At 51.1% G+C, this 23,348-nt stretch overlaps 1 protein-coding gene across 1 annotated transcript; it reads left to right on the top strand.

Annotated features, from left to right (window-relative positions):
- Positions 1-379: 379 nt before the first annotated feature.
- LOC141152637 (protein S100-A10-like) lies at positions 380-8,252 on the top strand. Its single transcript, XM_073637196.1, has 3 exons — positions 380-552; positions 7,030-7,184; positions 7,963-8,252. Exons 2-3 carry the CDS (start codon positions 7,050-7,052, stop codon positions 8,116-8,118), a joined length of 291 nt encoding a protein of 96 aa, XP_073493297.1. The 5' UTR covers positions 380-552; positions 7,030-7,049; the 3' UTR covers positions 8,119-8,252.
- Positions 8,253-23,348: the final 15,096 nt, after the last annotated feature.

Below are 23,348 nucleotides of genomic sequence, written 5' to 3'. Positions count from 1 at the left end.
CTGCACAGGACCAGCACCAGCACCAGCAGCAGCCATGACACCCAGATATCAGGACCGGGGGAGATTGCTGCAGCGCGCAGGGGATTGTTTACACTGGACACAATTGTACCGAACCCTCAGCTGTGGGAGGTCGGGGCTGGGTGGGATCTCTGCTTCTGGATGTTACTAGTTTACTGTCAGCAAGTAGAAACACAAAGCCTGGAACAAGGTGAGGATGTGTGTGTGGACCGGGTGAGGTCATGCCTGACACCCGCCCAGCATCGTCCTCACAGCCGGGAGTGGGAGACATTCTTGGCCCAGGAAAGTGGAGAAGTGGCCATGAGGGCGGGGAGGGGCAGGGACTGGCAGCAGGCTCATATTCCAGGGGCGGGGAGGGGCAGGGACTGGCAGCAGCCTCATATTCCAGGGGCGGGGAGGGGCAGGGACTGGCAGCAGCCTCATATTCCAGGGGCGGCTCTGCGGCTGCAGTTCCTGTCTCCAGTCATCTGCACGGAGGTGAGCTCCTCACTGTACAGCCGGACCCCCTGCCAGCAGCACCGCTCTCTGCACCAGGTGAGACCCCCCATCCTCCTGCAGCCGGCGGGCACACTGCTGCTCTGTACCCTGCACATCACTACTGGGCCACAGAGCAGACACTCTAATCACAGACACACAGAGACGGAGCCCCAGCTGTACCAGGCACACTCAGACCCTTCACATCACTACTGGGCCACAGAGCTGACACTCTGATCGCAGACACACTGTTGCATGCTAGAATTGTAGTTCATCCATAGGGTGTGATAATGGGGTGGTATAATGTAGAACCTGTGCAGTGGGGGTCCAGATATAAGAGGTCCACAAATAGATACCAGGGGCCCTCCTCATGGTGTTGGGGGCTTCGGGACAGATGTGGGGTGAGGTGTCTTTCTGGAGCCGCTGGGTTGCCGTAGCACAGGTAGATTTTCCTCTTCCCCATCTCAGCAGGGTCTTGGCCGTCTGGTCACTCTGTAGGGCCCCCCTGTAAATCCCCCCTGTAGGACCCCCTGTAGAGCCCCCCTGTAGGGCCCCTCTGTAGGGCCCCCCCTGTAGAGCCCCACAGTAGGCTGTAGAGCCCCTCTGTAGGGCCCCCCTGTAGGGCCGGGCCCCCTGTAGAGCCCCCCTGTAGGACCCCTCTGTACACCGCTCTGTAGGACCCCTCTGTACACCGCTCTGTAGGGCCCCTCTGTACACCGCTCTGTAGGGCCCCTCTGTACACCGCTCTGTAGGACCCCTCTGTACACCGCTCTGTAGGGCCCCTCTGTACACCGCTCTGTAGGGCCCCTCTGTACACCGCTCTGTAGGGCCCCTCTGTACACCGCTCTGTAGGGCCCCACTGTACACCGCTCTGTAGGGCCCCTCTGTACACCGCTCTGTAGGGCCCCTCTGTACACCGCTCTGTAGGGCCCCTCTGTACACCACTCTGTAGGGCCCCTCTGTACACCGCTCTGTAGGACCCCTCTGTACACCGCTCTGTAGGGCCCCTCTGTACACCGCTCTGTAGGGCCCCTCTGTACACCGCTCTGTAGGGCCCCTCTGTACACCGCTCTGTAGGGCCCCTCTGTACACCGCTCTGTAGGGCCCCACTGTACACCGCTCTGTAGGGCCCCTCTGTACACCGCTCTGTAGGGCCCCTCTGTACACCGCTCTGTAGGGCCCCTCTGTACACCGCTCTGTAGGGCCCCTCTGTACACCGCTCTGTAGGGCCCCTCTGTACACCGCTCTGTAGGGCCCCTCTGTACACCGCTCTGTAGGGCCCCTCTGTACACCACTCTGTAGGGCCCCTCTGTACACCGCTCTGTAGGGCCCCTCTGTACACCGCTCTGTAGGACCCCTCTGTACACCGCTCTGTAGGGCCCCTCTGTACACCGCTCTGTAGGGCCCCTCTGTACACCGCTCTGTAGGGCCCCTCTGTACACCGCTCTGTAGGGCCCCTCTGTACACCGCTCTGTAGGGCCCCTCTGTACACCGCTCTGTAGGGCCCCTCTGTACACCGCTCTGTAGGGCCCCTCTGTACACCGCTCTGTAGGGCCGCTCTTCCCATCCTATGAGAAGGGCGTGGCTGTGATTGGTGGATTGTGGTGTCCGGTCAGGAGTCCGTCTACCATCAGGGATCCCCTTCCTCCTGGTGTTTCCACGCCTCGGCCGCCTGTGCATGGCTGCTCCACAGATGGCCATCATAATATAAATAGTACAGCAATACTATGTACATTGTGTGGCACTATTGTAAGTCACTTGGTTACTTCAGCACTGCATGGCAGCCTTGTACCGCAGTGCTATTATTCCTTCGGCAGGTTGTGGCACTGTTTTTAGGTCAGTTGGTCTTTTCAGCATTATATGGCGGCTTTCTATCTCACTGTTATTAGTCCACTTGTCTTTTTCAGTACTATATGGTGGCATTACGTGGCACTGTTGGGTCACTTGTTCTTGGTACTGCGTTGGCACTGCACAGTGTATCATTCTCGCTGGTTATGATTGATGGTAGCGCTGTATAGCAGTGTTATTCAGGCAGTTGTATGGAAGTATTATATGGGCACTATACTGTGTGCCGCTGTACGGTGTGTTAGACAGTACAGCACTTTGGTGGACAGGGCACTTAGAGTCATCTGACGTCCAGACCGGCTTAGAGAGCGAAGCTGCTACATATGGCGGTTTTATTTTTTGCAATATGCAGAACAATGTGATAGAGTCCAGATGTAGTGCTGATCCTCACTACCACACCCATCATCCCTGGGCCCAGTCTCCGCAGCTGTCACCACATCTGATAATACCACAATATTAGGGAGTCACTATCTTTACGGTTGTCTAATATATTCATGTGGGTTCAGGAGAGGTGACCTGATAATCTCACCGGCGTCCCAGTGACCCCACCCAGCACCCACGAGGAGACAAAGACACCTCTGTAATAAAGATCGCAGGGAGGAACCTGAGAAGATGAAGAATTAGGATTGTGGAGACTAGATACATTGTAGCAAATCCTCAGCTGCTAGAAGTATTGTGGGGGTATAGTGGCTGTATAACGGGAAATGAGTGGGTGTATGACCAGCTCCTGGGCAATAATGTGCATGATGGGGGGGCTCAGTCTAGGTTTGGGTTCCGGTGTGGTGGGGGCTCAGTCTAGGTTTGGTTGCTTGAGCTGATGAGGGGGCTCAGTCTAGGTTTGGTTCCTTGAGCTGATGAGGGGCCTCAGTCTAGGTTTGGTTCCTTGAGCTGATGAGGGGCCTCAGTCTAGGTTTGGTTCCTTGAGCTGATGAGGGAGCTCACTCTAGGTTTGGTTGCTTGAGCTGATGAGGGGGCTCACTCTAGGTTTGGTTGCTTGAGCTGATGAGGGGGCTCAGTCTAGCTTTGGTTCCTTGAGCTGATGAGGGGGCTCAGTCTAGGTTTGGTTGCTTGAGCTGATGAGGGGGCTCAGTCTAGGTTTGGTTGCTTGAGCTGATGAGGGGGCTCAGTCTAGATTTGGTTGCTTGAGCTGATGAGGGGGCTCAGTCTAGGTTTGGTTCCTTGAGCTGATGAGGGGGCTCAGTCTAGGTTTGGTTGCTTGAGCTGATGAGGGGGCTCAGTCTAGGTTTGGGTGCTTGAGCTGATGAGGGGGCTCAGTCTAGCTTTGGTTGCTTGAGCTGATGAGGGGGCTCAGTCTAGCTTTGGTTGCTTGAGCTGATGAGGGGGCTCAGTCTAGCTTTGGTTGCTTGAGCTGATGAGGGGGCTCAGTCTAGCTTTGGTTGCTTGAGCTGATGAGGGGGCTCAGTCTAGCTTTGGTTGCTTGAGCTGATGAGGGGGCTCAGTCTAGGTTTGGTTCCTTGAGCTGATGAGGGGGCTCAGTCTAGGTTTGGTTCCTTGAGCTGATGAGGGGGCTCAGTCTAGGTTTGGTTGCTTGAGCTGATGAGGGGGCTCAGTCTAGGTTTGGTTGCTTGAGCTGATGAGGGGGCTCAGTCTAGGTTTGGTTGCTTGAGCTGATGAGGGGGCTCAGTCTAGGTTTGGTTCCTTGAGCTGATGAGGGGGCTCAGTCTAGGTTTGGTTGCTTGAGCTGATGAGGGGGCTCAGTCTAGGTTTGGTTGCTTGAGCTGATGAGGGGGCTCAGTCTAGGTTTGGTTCCTTGAGCTGATGAGGGGGCTCAGTCTAGCTTTGGTTCCTTGAGCTGATGAGGGGGCTCAGTCTAGCTTTGGTTCCTTGAGCTGATGAGGGGGCTCAGTCTAGGTTTGGTTGCTTGAGCTGATGAGGGGGCTCAGTCTAGGTTTGGGTGCTTGAGCTGATGAGGGGGCTCAGTCTAGCTTTGGTTGCTTGAGCTGATGAGGGGGCTCAGTCTAGCTTTGGTTGCTTGAGCTGATGAGGGGGCTCAGTCTAGCTTTGGTTGCTTGAGCTGATGAGGGGGTTCAGTCTAGCTTTGGTTGCTTGAGCTGATGAGGGGGCTCAGTCTAGCTTTGGTTGCTTGAGCTGATGAGGGGGCTCAGTCTAGCTTTGGTTGCTTGAGCTGATGAGGGGGCTCAGTCTAGCTTTGGTTGCTTGAGCTGATGAGGGGGCTCAGTCTAGCTTTGGTTGCTTGAGCTGATGAGGGGGCTCAGTCTAGCTTTGGTTGCTTGAGCTGATGAGGGGGCTCAGTCTAGCTTTGGTTGCTTGAGCTGATGAGGGGGCTCAGTCTAGCTTTGGTTGCTTGAGCTGATGAGGGGGCTCAGTCTAGCTTTGGTTGCTTGAGCTGATGAGGGGGCTCAGTCTAGCTTTGGTTGCTTGAGCTGATGAGGGGGCTCAGTCTAGCTTTGGTTGCTTGAGCTGATGAGGGGGCTCAGTCTAGCTTTGGTTGCTTGAGCTGATGAGGGGGCTCAGTCTAGCTTTGGTTGCTTGAGCTGATGAGGGGGCTCAGTCTAGATTTGGTTGCTTGAGCTGATGAGGGGGGCTCAGTCTAGATTTGGTTTCTTTAGCTGATGAGGGGGCTCAGTCTAGCTTTGGTTGCTTGAGCTGATGAGGGGGCTCAGTCTAGCTTTGGTTGCTTGAGCTGATGAGGGGGCTCAGTCTAGCTTTGGTTGCTTGAGCTGATGAGGGGGCTCAGTCTAGCTTTGGTTGCTTGAGCTGATGAGGGGGCTCAGTCTAGCTTTGGTTGCTTGAGCTGATGAGGGGCTCAGTCTAGGTTTGGTTCCTTGAGCTGATGAGGGGGCTCAGTCTAGGTTTGGTTCCTTGAGCTGATGAGGGGGCTCAGTCTAGGTTTGGTTGCTTGAGCTGATGAGGGGGCTCAGTCTAGGTTTGGTTCCTTGAGCTGATGAGGGGGCTCAGTCTAGGTTTGGTTCCTTGAGCTGATGAGGGGGCTCAGTCTAGGTTTGGTTGCTTGAGCTGATGAGGGGGCTCAGTCTAGGTTTGGTTCCTTGAGCTGATGAGGGGCCTCAGTCTAGGTTTGGTTCCTTGAGCTGATGAGGGGCCTCAGTCTAGGTTTGGTTCCTTGAGCTGATGAGGGGGCTCAGTCTAGGTTTGGTTGCTTGAGCTGATGAGGGGGCTCAGTCTAGGTTTGGTTCCTTGAGCTGATGAGGGGCCTCAGTCTAGGTTTGGTTCCTTGAGCTGATGAGGGGCCTCAGTCTAGGTTTGGTTGCTTGAGCTGATGAGGGGGCTCAGTCTAGCTTTGGTTGCTTGAGCTGATGAGGGGCTCAGTCTAGGTTTGGTTCCTTGAGCTGATGAGGGGGCTCAGTCTAGGTTTGGTTCCTTGAGCTGATGAGGGGGCTCAGTCTAGGTTTGGTTGCTTGAGCTGATGAGGGGGCTCAGTCTAGGTTTGGTTCCTTGAGCTGATGAGGGGCCTCAGTCTAGGTTTGGTTCCTTGAGCTGATGAGGGGCCTCAGTCTAGGTTTGGTTCCTTGAGCTGATGAGGGGGCTCAGTCTAGGTTTGGTTGCTTGAGCTGATGAGGGGGCTCAGTCTAGGTTTGGTTCCTTGAGCTGATGAGGGGCCTCAGTCTAGGTTTGGTTCCTTGAGCTGATGAGGGGCCTCAGTCTAGGTTTGGTTGCTTGAGCTGATGAGGGGGCTCAGTCTAGCTTTGGTTGCTTGAGCTGATGAGGGGGCTCAGTCTAGCTTTGGTTGCTTGAGCTGATGAGGGGGCTCAGTCTAGCTTTGGTTGCTTGAGCTGATGAGGGGGCTCAGTCTAGGTTTGGTTGCTTGAGCTCATGAGGGGGCTCAGTCTAGCTTTGGTTGCTTGAGCTGATGAGGGGGCTCAGTGTCATGGCTTCCTCCTCATGGCTCGGGAATTCAGGGAATGTTGGGAATGTGCTGGGTGCACTGATCTATGGACTCACACATTGTTTTATTGCAGCAGATAGAGGACTTGTAATCTGTATTTTCTCAGCGTTCAGTGCCAGTGCCGGGAACCTCCAGATATTGCTCGCTCCTCTTATAACGCTCCAGCACTGATATTTTGCATTATCATACATTTTTGTGTACTTGACATTTAAATCCTTGCCTTGTCTCATGGGTGTACGGAACATGGGCATCTGAGGGGTGCTGCGTTTAGGGAGGTGCACTTTAAGGCTTTGCTGGTTGAATACGGGAAGAGCCGGACGCATTTCGAAGCCATTTCTCATCAGAGCTCGTAATGGAAATGACAGCGAGCATTATCCTCCATTAAGTGTCCTTGCTGACAATGTTCTTCCTCCGTTCTCCTCCCTGAATAGACCTTGTAATAATCAATATCAAGACAGGATAATGAGACATGACTTGTTCTGGGCGGCATTAACCCCTGTAATCCCGGCACCCGAACAAGGGCAACAGCCCAATAGCGAGATCCATATCCCAGCCAGCCCGGGTCGTTCACAACTTCATTTCCTCCTGAACAGCCTTAGGCTATGTTCACACATTGCGTTTTTTTAAATGCAAATTTTAAGCTGTGTTGTAATATACATGGATGTAACACAAATGATATATTACCGCTTGTTCCGCCCCCCCACACACAAGGTGCCACCTTAGGCAATGGAACATCAGTGCCTATTGGTAAATATGGCCGTCACCAGGAGATCACTGGAACTAATGGGCTTTGTCTTCTCTTGCAGAACCTCTGAACCCAACAATCATGGTCCCCTCAGATCTGGAGCAAGCAATGGAGACCCTGATGTTTAAATTCCATAAATATGCTGGGGACAAGAGCTACATGTCCAAGGATGACCTCCATAGGCTGATGGAGACCGAGTTCTCCGATTTTCTGAAGGTACGTGTGTGATTGTAGCCGATGATATGGAAAAGATTTGAAGGATCCATGGGTGTCTTATTTGGAAAACCTCTCTCACTGAAAAGGGGGGCTTTTGGCAACTGGCTGCTCATGGTGGATCCTGCAGAAGAAACCTCTCGGGATCATATTTTACTCCATAAATTCCCATTTCCTCCAATCTGTATGTTCACATATAGATCTGCCACTGCCACCATGTAAATGATGTAGCAATGCCTCCATTATTGGCTTTCAGGGATATTTTCCTAGCAGTCAGTCGACCTACGAAAGTCTCCATGAGGGTTGCTCCTCAAGAACTGATGAGAATCCTCTCTGCGAGTCCCTCCCTGCCCACGATTATTTCTAATCTCTTTCCTGTAGGTGTGACCCGCGGCGGGGGAGTGACAATGAATGGGATTTACTAGCAATTACGCAATCAGATATTGGGATTATCATGCGCGGAAAGTCAGAGGGACACTCAGGGAATTGTGAGTCTTCTCATAAACATGCATAAAAGCAGAGGAGACCAGTACTCTTTGGGTGGCGGTCTACCCATTGTTCATCCGATAGCTATCTTAGCAGTCTGTCCTATACACGGGAGCACTTAGCACGGGAGAACAAAAGGATAAGCAGTCTAAGATCCTTAACTCCCCCCAACAATCTACACTAGCAGAATAGTGAGTGCAGCTCTGGAGTATAATACATTCCATACTAGTTTTGGAGTGGTAGTATTAGGCTTTTTTTCATAATGTAAACTGTTTCCCGTCTCTTCCCCTGACAGAACCAGAATGACCCGCTGGCTGTAGACAAGATTATGAAGGATCTGGATCAGTGTCGGGATGGACGCGTCACCTTCCATAGCTACTTCTCCCTAATTGCCGGTCTGACCATTGCCTGTAACGACTACTATTCTAAGAACATGAAGGGTAGGAAGTGAAGCCGACCCCTCCCGACCCCTTCTATATCCGCTTATCTCGCCAGACTGCACCAAAGAGGGAGAGATCCCACCTGTGCGCTCCGCTCTATCCGCCCCAAGACCAAAGCCGTAATAAACAACCCAATGTTTTGTAAGTTGTGTCGTGTTTTCTTCACATAGAAGCAATGACATGGGTTCTTGGTGGATTTTGCCTAAGGTCATGTATGTAGAGGTTCCACACCCCATCACACCTGGCCGTGGTCACCAGCCCTATAGTTACCTTGTAAGATATTGGCGCTGCACCATTTCCTCGGGGCACGACTATCCGCTCTGTCTGCTCCTCTCACATCTAGAACTTCATTTATGAGATGACTATTTATAAGGCCAGTGCCGTGAACATGGATTTATTGTATTCTGATCTCATGGACCCACAAATGATCTTAGCTCGTTACTAACTGGGCTTGGACTCACTTAGACCCTCAAGTAGTCCCCTGGCTCCTTTTACAGCTAGCCACAACTTGCCCCAGCTGTCCACTGTAACAGCCGAAGGTAACCTCTACGTCTTCACCAGCTGATGGTCCTCTATAGCCACCCTACTTACGTGAAGTCCCATAAGTGGTATTGGTTGGTAGCTGAAATGCATTTTCTTATCAGCCATGGATCACTCATGATCTGCTTCCGCTGAACATTACCACTTATCATGGCTACGCCCCGGCCTATCAATTCAAACACTCTCAGGAACACGCGTTACATGTTATATTCATGAAGTTCTCGAAAGCTGGAGGCAGAATACGAGTTACATAACACTAGGAAAACCGTGACAAAAAATGCTGCCAGCCCCGCCTGACAATCCTCCTACCCTGCCCACACAAGTAAGGCTTATCTGCAAAATCGGAAGTTCTGGAGGTACTGGAGGAAGGGAAAAACATAGTCTAGGACTTCCTAAGTGTCCCACACCTTAGATAGTGGTCAGCCAACTTTTGAAGGCCTCAGTACACAAGTGCAAATAAAATGATCGGGCATTGTGATTCAATATGATCCTTCTGTCCTCAGATATAATGTGTCGGGAGGAACAGGAGGCCCCGAGTGATCTCAGGTTCAACCAACTTTAATCTAATTTGTATGAGGGGCTTACTATGATGAAAGGCTATTGTAAACTTCCACTCCGGTCAAATCTGTGGATCTCATTTTGGTGTGGCGTCGATATTACTGCTTTGTTACCTCGTTCTGATTTTGGACGAAGAAGACTGGAGCCAAATAGTCCTTTCTCACTTTTTTAGTTGACTTTGTCCTTGGTAATTTTGGATAATCATTGAGACCCTTTTAGATCCAGTACACAGCTAAGGAACGTCGTACACCTTAAGGTCCATTTACTCTGCAGGATTTCTTTTTGTGAGAATTGTAAAATCAAAATGGGCTCCCAGTCAACGAAATAGCAAAATTCTCGCTCGTTGGGTTAAATAATCTTTAGGTCTCTGCAGCACTTCGTCCTGTCTAATTATTACCTGTGCCGCCGAGACCAATGGCAGTCTGTGCATTGAACGATCTATTACAGAGTGGAATGAGATTGGCCTGTGAAAAAAGGGCTATTAAACGACCAACCATCAGCAAACCTGTAGCTCATCAGTGGTTGTTTAGTGCCACCAGTTGTCTGGTGTAAACCTCCCCCTTAGATTTTAGACAACATCTATTCCTCCCACATTGAAATCCACCATATGTAAGCTTTGTTCCCCTGATAGCTTCTGTTGAGAGAGTTTAGACAACTCCATGTACGTAAGAAGGTGGTCTGTTCCCAACGAAATGACTATGGTCCCCCAATATTCAGATAATGTGAACGGCCTCCTTCAGAAGTCATTGTGTGTGATCTACCTCATGGTCCAGGTGCCCATTGGTACAGATAGCTCTGCGATCAGCCTGTCCAGCCAGACAAATTCCTAGTGTAGTCCATCATAGGTCAACTTAATGGACCCTTTCTTAAGGCCCCGTCACACATAATGAGATCGCTAGCGAGATCGTTAGTGCGTCACGGTTTTGGGATCGGTGGAGAGTCGTTTCGTGATCGCTGGGGAGCTGTCAAACATGCAGAACTTCCCAACGATTTCGGCCGCCCCAGCGATCTAACTAACGATCTCGGCGGTCGTTGGGACGCTTTCACACAGCAGCTATTTCAACGATCCACACCTTGATAGGGACTGTACTGTGTCACAAAGGCGTGCATAAAATCACTTTTCCGCGCCCCCTCACCTCCGATTGGTGGACGCTACTGCGTTCTGATTGGGCGGCCTTGGTTTAACACAAGATCGCCCACCAGACGGGATCGCTACTGCGTCTCCGGTCAGACGGGAATACTGGTGTGTGCATTGTTCCTGTACAGATGTATGGATGTCCATATATTTATATGAATATATATATATAGAGATGTAAATGGCCATTTATGTGTATGCATATCTGTATGTTTGAGAGTATGTATGTGTATATATAGTTATCTGTATACGTATGTGTATATGAGTGTGTGTGTATATTTATGTACTTAAAAATATGTATGACTACATGGATGAATCTGTTTACATACGAGTACACGAATGTATATGCGTGTATGTATGTGTGTATGTATCTGTATACCCATGTGTATACATATGTATATATATATGGACTGCTTACTGCGGTGACTACTGCTACTACTGAAAGAATGAGACACAAAGCTTTTGCATAGTAGAACACACAGTTTATTGGACACATCAGTACAGAAATGTCAGTAGTGTAGAAACATGAGTAGTTGCCCATTATAGGTTCTGATGCTGCCAAGGAACAGCACCAGGACCGTTAACATACTGGCAGTAGTTGTCGCGGCAGGTCTTCGCATCATGGGTGTTTCTGCCATGTCCCACTGGTTGAAGGCCTGCAATTGCAGGATGGTTTGCACGCCATTCACCGAGCTCCACTTCCCCATTGGCTCGGTCCACAGAGTCCACGAAGCCAGGCGGACAGTACGTCATTGCATCACGTGCAACAGGCCAAAACAACAGAGTCTATGGATTTAAGCTTCATGTTAATTGGCGTGTGAAAAACTCTGAAGTGGTTGGCCAGGACAGCGTGTCAGAAAACGTGCTGTGTGGGTGTGTGTGCACGAGACCCCTAAAATATCTGCCCATGCAAAAGCATATATATACACAGATAGAAACCAAGCCCTCTCTCCCTGAAGAGCAATGACAGCAGATAATTGGCAGATGTCCTATAAATGAATTAAAAATGGAAACTCATTTGAGACCCCAAACAATACCTACCTCGCTAAAGACGTCTGATTTCTTCAAAGTGGAGTCACAGCCGGAGAACGCTGGTGGGATCCGAAAGACCACCAATCGGGGACGAGGGGCGCAGAAAAGTCCAATTTATGCATGCCTACGCGTCTCAGTTCTGAATCGCTAACGAGGTCGTTGATAAGGTGTCAAATGCAGCGATGCACACTGCCCAGCGGGAGCGCAACGACCCAGGAATGGTCCAGGAGGCTTTGTAACGATCAGCGATCTCACAGCAGGGGCCTGATCGTTGCTACCTGTCAGACATAACGAGATCGCTAGCGAGATCGCTATTACGTCACAAAAACCGTGACGCATCAACGATCTCCCTAGCGATCTCGCTATGTGTGACGGGGCCTTTAGAGTTGTCGTTTACTTTAGGTTCACAATCTGCACTAAATATCTTCAGACTATACATAATGAAGGCCTCCTTGGCATGTGATACCCAAGGCAAATATTTACCAACACTTCTAAGACACAAAGAACAAAGTTCTTGCGTAACTTTCAGTTCAGATGTGTGAGATGCCTACACATAAAGGTTTATGACTTGTCCTTCAAGAACTGAGACTCTAGATCAAACCTTTCCCCATGCGTCACATGCAAGAAGGGACATGGTGGATGGACTTTCTATGTGATATCTTTGAGAACTAATAGATCTGAAAGGAGAGCTGACCACTTAAGTCATAGCCACCAGGAACAAATTCGGGTCCAAGAACACTGCTTGAGTGCAAGATTGGAGGAACTGGTTCCACTTGAGTTCAAGATTGGAGGAACTGGTTCCACTTGAGTGCAAGGTTGGAAGAACTGGTTCCACTTGGATTTGCCGTACACAGAAAGACTGGCATATGGGCAAAACAGAACCTACAAGTCTGATTGCAAAACCGACTCCAGGGTTTGGCAATTTTTCAGGGTTTTGACAATGGATTCCTCACCTAGCTAACTTTCTTGGGTCCACCCAAGTGCAATGAAAGGCCGATATACAGCAGCATTTTTATCATCCGTATCACAATCCTCTTGAATTCGACACAAAAATTTGCACAATTCGTAACATTTCCCAGTTGGATCCAGGGTGTGAATCTTCAGAAATGTTTTCTATGACCTTAGTTGGAATAGTAAAAAGAAAATCCGAAAACAAGGGCGGCTGCTTCCTCCGACTGTGAGAAGGTTGAGGAACGGGCAGAGTTCAGGTATCTGTGATCGTTCGTATTATTTATGTTGGAAGAAGACTCACCGCCTTTCAATTCCTCAGATTTTTTCCTTTTCCCCCTCTCATTGTAGACCTGACACACCCGAGGCGGCACAGATAGGAGGCTATGATGACCATATTGCCATTGAGTATTTATACTTGGTGGTGGCACAAAGACCTGACCACGGGCACACCCTTTACACCAGGAGTCTGCAGGTCACTGTCACCGTCCTGTGGAGGTAGTCAGTCTATGGGCTCATTGGACACTCCCTGACCAGACAATTTGGGGTTTAATTCTTCAGGTCTGTTTCAGAAGTCTGAGTTAATTGTAATTATAGGAATATATTCCAGGTCAAGGATCTTTGCCCATCACAGACACCAGCGACTATAGGCGGCACAGGACGATCGTGAAGTCATGAGTTCTTACCGACACACAAAATCATCATCCGTCTGAATGACCTGTATCTTCCCTCCTCTGTCTCTGCTCTCTACGTACTCTCACCCCCTCTAATAATTATATTATATATTATATTATAATATTCTCTCCTCTCACTTTTCTGCCTCCTCTCTCTCTCTATAGCCTCTCGCCCTTCGCTATGTACTCCCTCACTTTTTTTTTCTCTCTCTGTATATATATACTGCTCAAAAAAATAAAGGAAACACTCCAATAACAAATCCTAGATCTGAATGAATGAAATATTCTCATTGAATACTTTGTTCTATAGAAAGCTGAATGTGCTGACAACAAAATCACACAAAAATCATCAATGGAAATCACATTTATTAACCAATGGAGGCCTGGATGTGGAGTCACTCCCAAAATTAAAGTGGAAAAACCCACTACAGGCCGATCTAACTGTGATGTAATATCCTTAAAACAAGTCACAATGAGACTCAGTATTGTGTGTGGCCTCCACGTGCCTGTATGACCTCCCTACAACGCCTGGGCATGCTCCTGATGAGGCTGAGTATTGTGTGTGGCCTCCACGTGCCTGTATGACCTCCCTACAATGCCTGGGCATGCTCCTGATGAGGCTGAGTATTGTGTGTGGCCTCCACGTGCCTCTATGACCTCCCTACAACGCCTGGGCATGCTCCTGATGAGGCTGAGTATTGTGTGTGGCCTCCACGTGCCTGTATGACCTCCTTACAACGCCTGGGCATGCTCCTGATGAGGCTGAGTATTGTGTGTGGCCTCCACGTGCCTCTATGACCTCCCTACAACGCCTGGGCATGCTCCTGATGAGGCTGAGTATTGTGTGTGGCCTCCACGTGCCGGTATGACCTCCCTACAATGCCTGGGCATGCTCCTGATGAGGCTCAGTATTGTGTGTGGCCTCCACGTGCCTGTATGACCTCCCTACAACGCCTGGGCATGCTCCTGATGAGGCTGAGTATTGTGTGTGGCCTCCACGTGCCTGTATGACCTCCCTACAACGCCTGGGCATGCTCCTGATGAGGCTGAGCATTGCGTGTGGCCTCCACGTGCCGTATGACCTCCCTACAACGCCTGGGCATGCTCCTGATGAGGCTGAGTATTGTGTGTGGCCTCCACGTGCCTGTATGACCTCCCTACAATGCCTGGGCATGCTCCTGATGAGGCTCAGTATTGTGTGTAGCCTCCACGTGCCTGTATGACCTCCCTACAACGCCTGGGCATGCTCCTGATGAGGCTGAGTATTGTGTGTGGCCTCCACGTGCCTGTATGACCTCCCTACAACGCCTGGGCATGCTCCTGATGAGGCTGAGTATTGTGTGTGGCCTCCACGTGCCTGTATGACCTCCCTACAACGCCTGGGCATGCTCCTGATGAGGCTGAGTATTGTGTGTGGCCTCCACGTGCCTCTATGACCTCCCTACAACGCCTGGGCATGCTCCTGATGAGGCTGAGTATTGTGTGTGGCCTCCACGTGCCGTATGACCTCCCTACAACGCCTGGGCATGCTCCTGATGAGGCTCAGTATTGTGTGTGGCCTCCACGTGCCTGTATGACCTCTCTACAACGCCTGGGCATGCTCCTGATGAGGCTGAGTATTGTGTGTGGCCTCCACGTGCCTGTATGACCTCCCTACAATGCCTGGGCATGCTCCTGATGAGACTGAGTATTGTGTGTGGCCTCCACGTGCCTGTATGACCTCCCTACAACGCCTGGGCATGCTCCTGATGAGGCTGAGTATTGTGTGTGGCCTCCACGTGCCTGTATGACCTCCCTACAACGCCTGGGCATGCTCCTGATGAGGCTGAGTATTGTGTGTGGCCTCCACGTGCCTGTATGACCTCCCTACAACGCCTGGGCATGCTCCTGATGAGGCTGAGTATTGTGTGTGGCCTCCACGTGCCTGTATGACCTCCGTACAACGCCTGGGCATGCTCCTGATGAGGCTGAGTATTGTGTGTGGCCTCCACGTGCCGGTATGACCTCCCTACAATGCCTGGGCATGCTCCTGATGAGGCTCAGTATTGTGTGTGGCCTCCACGTGCCTGTATGACCTCCCTACAACGCCTGGGCATGCTCCTGATGAGGCTGAGTATTGTGTGTGGCCTCCACGTGCCTGTATGACCTCCCTACAACGCCTGGGCATGCTCCTGATGAGGCTGAGTATTGTGTGTGGCCTCCACGTGCCTGTATGACCTCCCTACAACGCCTGGGCATGCTCCTGATGAGGCTGAGTATTGTGTGTGGCCTCCACGTGCCTGTATGACCTCCCTACAACGCCTGGGCATGCTCCTGATGAGGCTGAGTATTGTGTGTGGCCTCCACGTGCCGTATGACCTCCCTACAACGCCTGGGCATGCTCCTGATGAGGCTGAGTATTGTGTGTGGCCTCCACGTGCCTGTATGACCTCCCTACAACGCCTGGGCATGCTCCTGATGAGGCTGAGTATTGTGTGTGGCCTCCACGTGCCTGTATGACCTCCCTACAATGCCTGGGCATGCTCCTGATGAGGCTGAGTATTGTGTGTGGCCTCCACGTGCCTATATGACCTCCCTACAACACCTGGGCATGCTGCTGATGAGGCTGAGTATACTGTGTGGCCTCCACGTGCCTGTATGACCTCCCTACAACGCCTGGGCATGCTCCTGATGAGGCTGAGTATTTTGTGTGGCCTCCACGTGCCTGTATGACCTCCCTACAACGCCTGGGCATGCTCCTGATGAGGCTGAGTATTGTGTGTGGCCTCCACGTGCCTATATGACCTCCCTACAACACCTGAGCATGCTGCTGATGAGGCTGAGTATACTGTGTGGCCTCCACGTGCCTGTATGACCTCCCTACAACGCCTGGGCATGCTCCTGATGAGGCTGAGCATTGTGTGTCGCCTCCACGTGCCTGTATGACCTTCCTACAACGCCTGGGCATGCTCCTGATGAGGCTGAGTATTGTGTGTGGCCTCCACGTGCCTGTATGACCTCCCTACAATGCCTGGGCATGCTCCTGATGAGGCTGAGTATTGTGTGTGGCCTCCACGTGCCTATATGACCTCCCTACAACACCTGGGCATGCTGCTGATGAGGCTGAGTATACTGTGTGGCCTCCACGTGCCTGTATGACCTCCCTACAACGCCTGGGCATGCTCCTGATGAGGCTGAGTATTGTGTGTGGCCTCCACGTGCCTGTATGACCTCCCTACAACGCCTGGGCATGCTCCTGATGAGGCTGAGTATTGTGTGTGGCCTCCACGTGCCTGTATGACCTCCCTACAACGCCTGGGCATGCTCCTGATGAGGCTGAGTATTGTGTGCGGCCTCCACGTGCCTGTATGACCTCCCTACAACACCTGGGCATGCTCCTGATGAGGCTGAGTATTGTGTGTGGCCTCCACGTGCTTGTATGACCTCCCTACAACGCCTGGGCATGCTCCTGATGAGGCTGAGTATTGTGTGTGGCCTCCACGTGCCTGTATGACCTCCCTACAACGCCTGGGCATGCTCCTGATGAGGCTGAGTATTGTGTGTGGCCTCCACGTGCCTGTATGACCTCCCTACAACGCCTGGGCATGCTCCTGATGAGGCTCAGTATTGTGTGTGGCCTCCACGTGCCTGTATGACCTCCCTACAACGCCTGGGCATGCTCCTGATGAGGCTCAGTATTGTGTGTGGCCTCCACGTGCCTGTATGACCTCCCTACAACGCCTGGGCATGCTCCTGATGAGGCTGAGTATTGTGTGTGGCCTCCACGTGCCTGTATGACCCCCTTACAACGCCTGGGCATGCTCCTGATGAGGCTGAGTATTGTGTGTGGCCTCCACGTGCCTGTATGACCTCCCTACAACGCCTGGGCATGCTCCTGATGAGGCTCAGTATTGTGTGTGGCCTCCACGTGCCTGTATGACCTCCCTACAACGCCTGGGCATGCTCCTGATGAGGCTGAGTATTGTGTGTGTCCTCCACGTGCCTGTATGACCTCCCTACAACGCCTGGGCATGCTCCTGATGAGGTTTCGGATGGTCTCCTGTGGGATCTCCTCCCAGACCTGGACTAAAGCATCCGCCAACTCCTGGACAGTCTGTGGTGCAACGTGACGTTGGTGGATGGAGCGAGACATGATGTCCCAGATGTGCTCAATCAGATTCAGGTCTGGGGAACGGGCGGCCAGTCCATAGCTTCAATGCCTTCATCTTGGAGGAACTGCTGACACACTCCAGCCACATGAGGTCTGACATTGTCCTGCATTAGGAGGAACCCAGGGCCGACCGCACCAGCATATGGTCTCACAAGGGGTCCGAGGGTCTCATCTCGGTACCTAATGGCAGTCAGGCTACCTCTGGCGAGCACATGGGGGGCTGTGCGGCCCTCCAAAGAAATGCCACCCCACACCATTACTGACCCACTGCCAAACCGGTCATGCTGAAGGATGTTGCAGGCAGCAGATCGCTCTCCACGGCGTCTCCAGACTCTGTCACGTCTGTCACATGTGCTCAGTGTGAACCTGCTTTCATCTGTGAAGAGCACAGGGCGCCAGTGGTGACTTTGCCAATCCTGGAGTTCTGTGACAAATGCCAAGCGTCCTGCACGGCGTCGGGCCTTCATACCACCCTCCTCTCTCTGCATGCTTTACCCCCTCTCTACATGATATCACTCTTCTGTAATAATATGCTCTCACCCCTCTGCCCCTTTGCTCTACATCTTCTTACCTCGGTATCCTCTCACCCTTTCCTCCATGTCCTCATCCCCTCTTCTCTGTGTCCTCTCCTTACATATCCCCCTCCTCTCTCTAGCTGTATTCTCCCTCCTCTGCATGCTTTACCCCCTCTCTACATTATATCACTCTTCTGTAATAATATGCTCTCACCCCTCTGCCCCTTTGCTCTACATCTTCTTACCTCGGTATCCTCTCACCCTTTCCTCCATGTCCTCATCCCCTCTTCTCTGTGTCCTCTCCTTACATATTCCCCCTCCTCTCTCTAGCTGTATTCTCCCTCCTCTCTCTGTATGCTTTCCCCCCTCTCTACATTATATCACTCTTCTGTAATAATATGCTCTCCCCCCTCTGCCCCTTTGCTCTCCATCTTCTTACCTCGGTATCCTCTCACCTTTTCCTCCATGTCCTCATCTCCTCTTCTCTGTGTCCTCTCCTTACATATCCCCCCTCCTCTCTCTAGATGTATTCTCCCTCCTCTCTCTGCATGCTTTCCCCCCTCTCTACATTATATCACTCTTCTGTAATAATATGCTCTCCCCCCTCTGCCCCTTTGCTCTACATCTTCTTACCTCGGTATCCTCTCACCCTTTCCTCCATGTCCTCATCCCCTCTTCTCTGTGTCCTCTCCTTACATATCCCCCCTCCTCTCTCTAGATGTATTCTCCCTCTTCTCTCTGCATGCTTTACCCCCTCTCTACATTATATCACTCTTCTGTAATAATATGCTCTCACCCCTCTGCCCCTTTGCTCTACATCTTCTTACCTCGGTATCCTCTCACACTTTCCTCCATGTCCTCATCCCCTCTTCTCTGTGTCCTCTCCTTACATATCCCCCCTCCTCTCTCTAGCTGTATTCTCCCTCCTCTCTCTGCATGCTTTCCCCCCTCTCTACATTATATCACTCTTCTGTAATAATATGCTCTCCCCCCCTCTGCCCCTTTGCTCTCCATCTTCTTACCTCGGTATCCTCTCACCCTTTCCTCCATGTCCTCATCCCTTCTTCTCTGTGTCCTCTCCTTACATATCCCCCCTCCTCTCTCTAGCTGTATTCTCCCTCCTCTCTCTGCATGCTTTCCCCCCTCTCTACATTATATCACTCTTCTGTAATAATATGCTCTCCCCACTCTGTCCCTTTGCTCTCCATCTTCTTACCTCGGTATCCTCTCACCCTTTCCTCCATGTCCTCATCCCCTCTTCTCTGTGTCCTCTCCTTACATATCCCCCCTACTCTCTCTAGATGTATTCTCCCTCCTCTCTCTGCATGCTTTCCCCCCTCTCTACATTATATCACTCTTCTGTAATAATATGCTCTCCCCCCTCTGCCCCTTTGCTCTACATCTTTTTACCTCGGTATCCTCTCACCCTTTCCTCCATGTCCTCATCCCCTCTTCTCTGTGTCCTCTCCTTACATATCCCCCTACTCTCTCTAGATGTATTCTCCCTCCTCTCTCTGCATGCTTTCCCCCCTCTCTACATTATATCACTCTTCTGTAATAATATGCTCTCACCCCTCTGCCCCTTTGCTCTACATCTTCTTACCTCGGTATCCTCTCACCCTTTCCTCCATGTCCTCATCCCCTCTTCTCTGTATCCTCTCCTTACATATCCCCCTCCTCTCTCTAGCTGTATTCTCCCTCCTCTCTCTGCATGCTTTCACCCCTCTCTACATTATATCACTCTTCTGTAATAATATGCACTCACACCTCTGCCCCTTTGCTCTACATCTTCTTACCTCGGTATCCTCTCACCCTTTCCTCCATGTCCTCATCCCCTCTTCTCTGTGTCCTCTCCATAGATATCCCCCTCCTCTCTCTAGCTGTATTCTCCCTCCTCTCTCTGCATGCTTTCACCCCTCTCTACATTATATCACTCTTCTATAATAATATGCACTCACCCCTCTGCCCCTTTGCTCTACATCTTCTTACCTCGGTATCCTCTCACCCTTTCCTCCATGTCCTCATCCCCTCTTCTCTGTGTCCTCTCCTTACATATCCCCCCTCCTCTCTCTAGATGTATTCTCCCTCCTCTCTCTGCATGCTTTCCCCCCTCTCTACATTATATCACTCTTCTGTAATAATATGCTCTCCCCCCTCTGCCCCTTTGCTCTACATCTTCTTACCTCGGTATCCTCTCACCCTTTCCTCCATGTCCTCATCCCCTCTTCTCTGTGTCCTCTCCTTACATATCCCCCCTCCTCTCTCTAGCAGTATTCTCCCTCCTCTCTCTGCATGCTTTCCCCCCTCTCTACATTATATCACTCTTCTGTAATAATATGCTCTCCCCCCCTCTGCCCCTTTGCTCTGCATCTTCTTACCTCGGTATCCTCTCACCCTTTCCTCCATGTCCTCATCCCCTCTTCTCTGTGTCCTCTCCTTACATATCCCCCTCCTCTCTCTAGCTGTATTCTCCCTCCTCTCTCTGCATGCTTTCCCCCCTCTCTACATTATATCACTCTTCTGTAATAATATGCTCTCCCCCCTCTGCCCCTTTGCTCTGCATCTTCTTACCTCGGTATCCTCTCACCCTTTCCTCCATGTCCTCATCCCCTCTTCTCTGTGTCCTCTCCTTACATATCCCCCTCCTCTCTCTAGCAGTATTCTCCCTCCTCTCTCTGCATGCTTTCCCCCCTCTCTACATTATATCACTCTTCTGTAATAATATGCTCTCACCCCTCTGCCCCTTTGCTCTACATCTTCTTACCTCGGTATCCTCTCACCCTTTCCTCCATGTCCTCATCCCCTCTTCTCTGTGTCCCCTCCTTACATATCCCCCCTCCTCTCTCTAGCTGTATTCTCCCTCTTCTCTCTGCATGCTTTCCCCCCTCTCTACATTATATCACTCTTCTGTAATAATATGCTCTCACCCCTCTGCCCCTTTGCTCTCCATCTTCTTACCTCGGTATCCTCTCACCCTTTCCTCCATGTCCTCATCCCCTCTTCTCTGTGTCCTCTCCTTACATATCCCCCTCCTCTCTCTAGCTGTATTCTCCCTCCTCTCTCTGCATGCTTTCCCCCCTCTCTACATTATATCACTCTTCTGTAATAATATGCTCTCCCCCCTCTGCCCCTTTGCTCTGCATCTTCTTACCTCGGTATCCTCTCACCCTTTCCTCCATGTCCTCATCCCCTCTTCTCTGTGTCCTCTCCTTACATATCCCCCCTCCTCTCTCTAGCTGTATTCTCCCTCCTCTCTCTGCATGCTTTCCCCCCTCTCTACATTATATCAATCTTCTGTAATAATATGCTCTCCCCCCTCTGCCCCTTTGCTCTACATCTTCTTACCTCGGTATCCTCTCACCCTTTCCTCCATGTCCTCATCCCCTCTTCTCTGTGTCCTCTCCTTACATATCCCCCTCCTCTCTCTAGCTGTATCCTCCCTCCTCTTTCTGCATGCTTTCCCCCCTCTCTACATTATATCACTCTTCTGTAATAATATGCTCTCCCCCCTCTGCCCCTTTGCTCTCCATCTTCTTACCTCGGTATCCTCTCACCCTTTCCTCCATGTCCTCATCCCCTCTTCTCTGTGTCCCCTCCTTACATATCCCCCCTCCTCTCTCTAGCTGTATTCTCCCTCCTCTCTCTGCATGCTTTCCCCCCTCTCTACATTATATCACTCTTCTGTAATAATATGCTCTCCCCCCTCTGCCCCTTTGCTCTACATCTTCTTACCTCGGTATCCTCTCACCCTTTCCTCCATGTCCTCATCCCCTCTTCTCTGTGTCCTCTCCTTACATATCCCCCCTCCTCTCTCTAGATGTATTCTCCCTCCTCTCTCTGCATGCTTTCCCCCCTCTCTACATTATATCACTCTTCTGTAATAATATGCTCTCCCCCCTCTGCCCCTCTGCTCTACATCTTCTTACCTCGGTATCCTCTCACCCTTTCCTCCATGTCCTCATCCCCTCTTCTCTGTGTCCTCTCCTTACATATCCCCCCTCCTCTCTCTAGCAGTATTTTCCCTCCTCTCTCTGCATGCTTCCCCCCCTCTCTACATTATATCACTCTTCTGTAATAATATGCTCTCACCCCTCTGCCCCTTTGCTCTACATCTTCTTACCTCGGTATCCTCTCACCCTTTCCTCCATGTCCTCATCCCCTCTTCTCTGTGTCCTCTCCTTACATATCCCCCCTCCTCTCTCTAGATGTATTCTCCCTCCTCTCTCTGCATGCTCCCCCCCCTCTCTACATTATATCACTCTTCTGTAATAATATGCTCTCCCCCCTCTGCCCCTTTGCTCTCCATCTTCTTACCTCGGTATCCTCTCACCCTTTCCTCCATGTCCTCATCCCCTCTTCTCTGTGTCCTCTCCTTACATATCCCCCCTCCTCTCTCTAGCTGTATTCTCCCTCCTCTCTCTGCATGCTTTCCCCCCTCTCTACATTATATCACTCTTCTGTAATAATATGCTCTCCCCCCTCTGCCCCTCTGCTCTACATCTTCTTACCTCGGTATCCTCTCACCCTTTCCTCCATGTCCTCATCCCCTCTTCTCTGTGTCCTCTCCTTACATATCCCCCCTCCTCTCTCTAGCTGTATTCTCCCTCCTCTCTCTGCATGCTTTCCCCCCTCTCTACATTATATCACTCTTCTGTAATAATATGCTCTCCCCCCTCTGCCCCTTTGCTCTGCATCTTCTTACGTCGGTATCCTCTCACCCTTTCCTCCATGTCCTCATCCCCTCTTCTCTGTGTCCTCTCCTTACATATCCCCCCTCCTCTCTCTAGCTGCATTCTCCCTCCTCTCTCTGCATGCTTTCCCCCCTCTCTACATTATATCACTCTTCTGTAATAATATGCTCTCACCCCTCTGCCCCTTTGCTCTCCATCTTCTTACCTCGGTATCCTCTCACCCTTTCCTCCATGTCCTCATCCCCTCTTCTCTGTGTCCTCTCCTTACATATCCCCCCTCCTCTCTCTAGCTGTATTCTCCCTCCTCTCTCTGCATGCTTTCCCCCCTCTCTACATTATATCACTCTTCTGTAATAATATGCTCTCCCCCCTCTGCCCCTTTGCTCTCCATCTTTTTACCTCGGTATCCTCTCACCCTTTCCTCCATGTCCTCATCCCCTCTTCTCTGTGTCCTCTCCTTACATATCCCCCCTCCTCTCTCTAGCTGTATTCTCCCTCTTCTCTCTGCATGCTTTCCCTCCTCTCTACATTATATCACTCTTCTGTAATAATATGCTCTCCCCCCTCTGCCCCTTTGCTCTCCATCTTCTTACCTCGGTATCCTCTCACCCTTTCCTCCATGTCCTCATCCCCTCTTCTCTGTGCCCTCTCCTTACATATCCCCCCTCCTCTCTCTAGCAGTATTCTCCCTCCTCTCTCTGCATGCTTTCCCCCCTCTCTACATTATATCACTCTTCTGTAATAATATGCTCTCCCCCCTCTGCCCCTTTGCTCTCCATCTTCTTACCTCGGTATCCTCTCACCCTTTCCTCCATGTCCTCATCCCCTCTTCTCTGTGTCCTCTCCTTACATATCCCCCTCCTCTCTCTAGCTGTATTCTCCCTCCTCTCTCTGCATGCTTTCCCCCCTCTCTACATTATATCACTCTTCTGTAATAATATGCTCTCCCCCCTCTGCCCCTTTGCTCTGCATCTTCTTACCTCGGTATCCTTTCACCC

The sequence above is a fragment of the Phyllobates terribilis genome, unplaced genomic scaffold (assembly GCF_046119375.1).
Source record: "Phyllobates terribilis strain yellow unplaced genomic scaffold, ASM4611937v1 Scaffold_6__1_contigs__length_29720123, whole genome shotgun sequence".
In the NCBI taxonomy this organism is placed as follows: Eukaryota; Metazoa; Chordata; class Amphibia; order Anura; family Dendrobatidae; genus Phyllobates; species Phyllobates terribilis.
The sequence above is the reverse complement of the archived record's forward strand: the minus strand, read 5'-3'. Positions and strand labels throughout refer to the sequence as shown.

Bases quoted from the DNA above. Each gene is read 5' to 3' on its own strand.
- LOC141152637 (XM_073637196.1), top strand. From the start codon at position 7,050: ATGGTCCCCTCAGATCTGGAGCAAGCAATGGAGACCCTGATGTTTAAA. The intron at 7,185-7,962 runs GTACGTGTGTGA...TTCCCCTGACAG, and splicing joins AGTTCTCCGATTTTCTGAAG to AACCAGAATGACCCGCTGGC.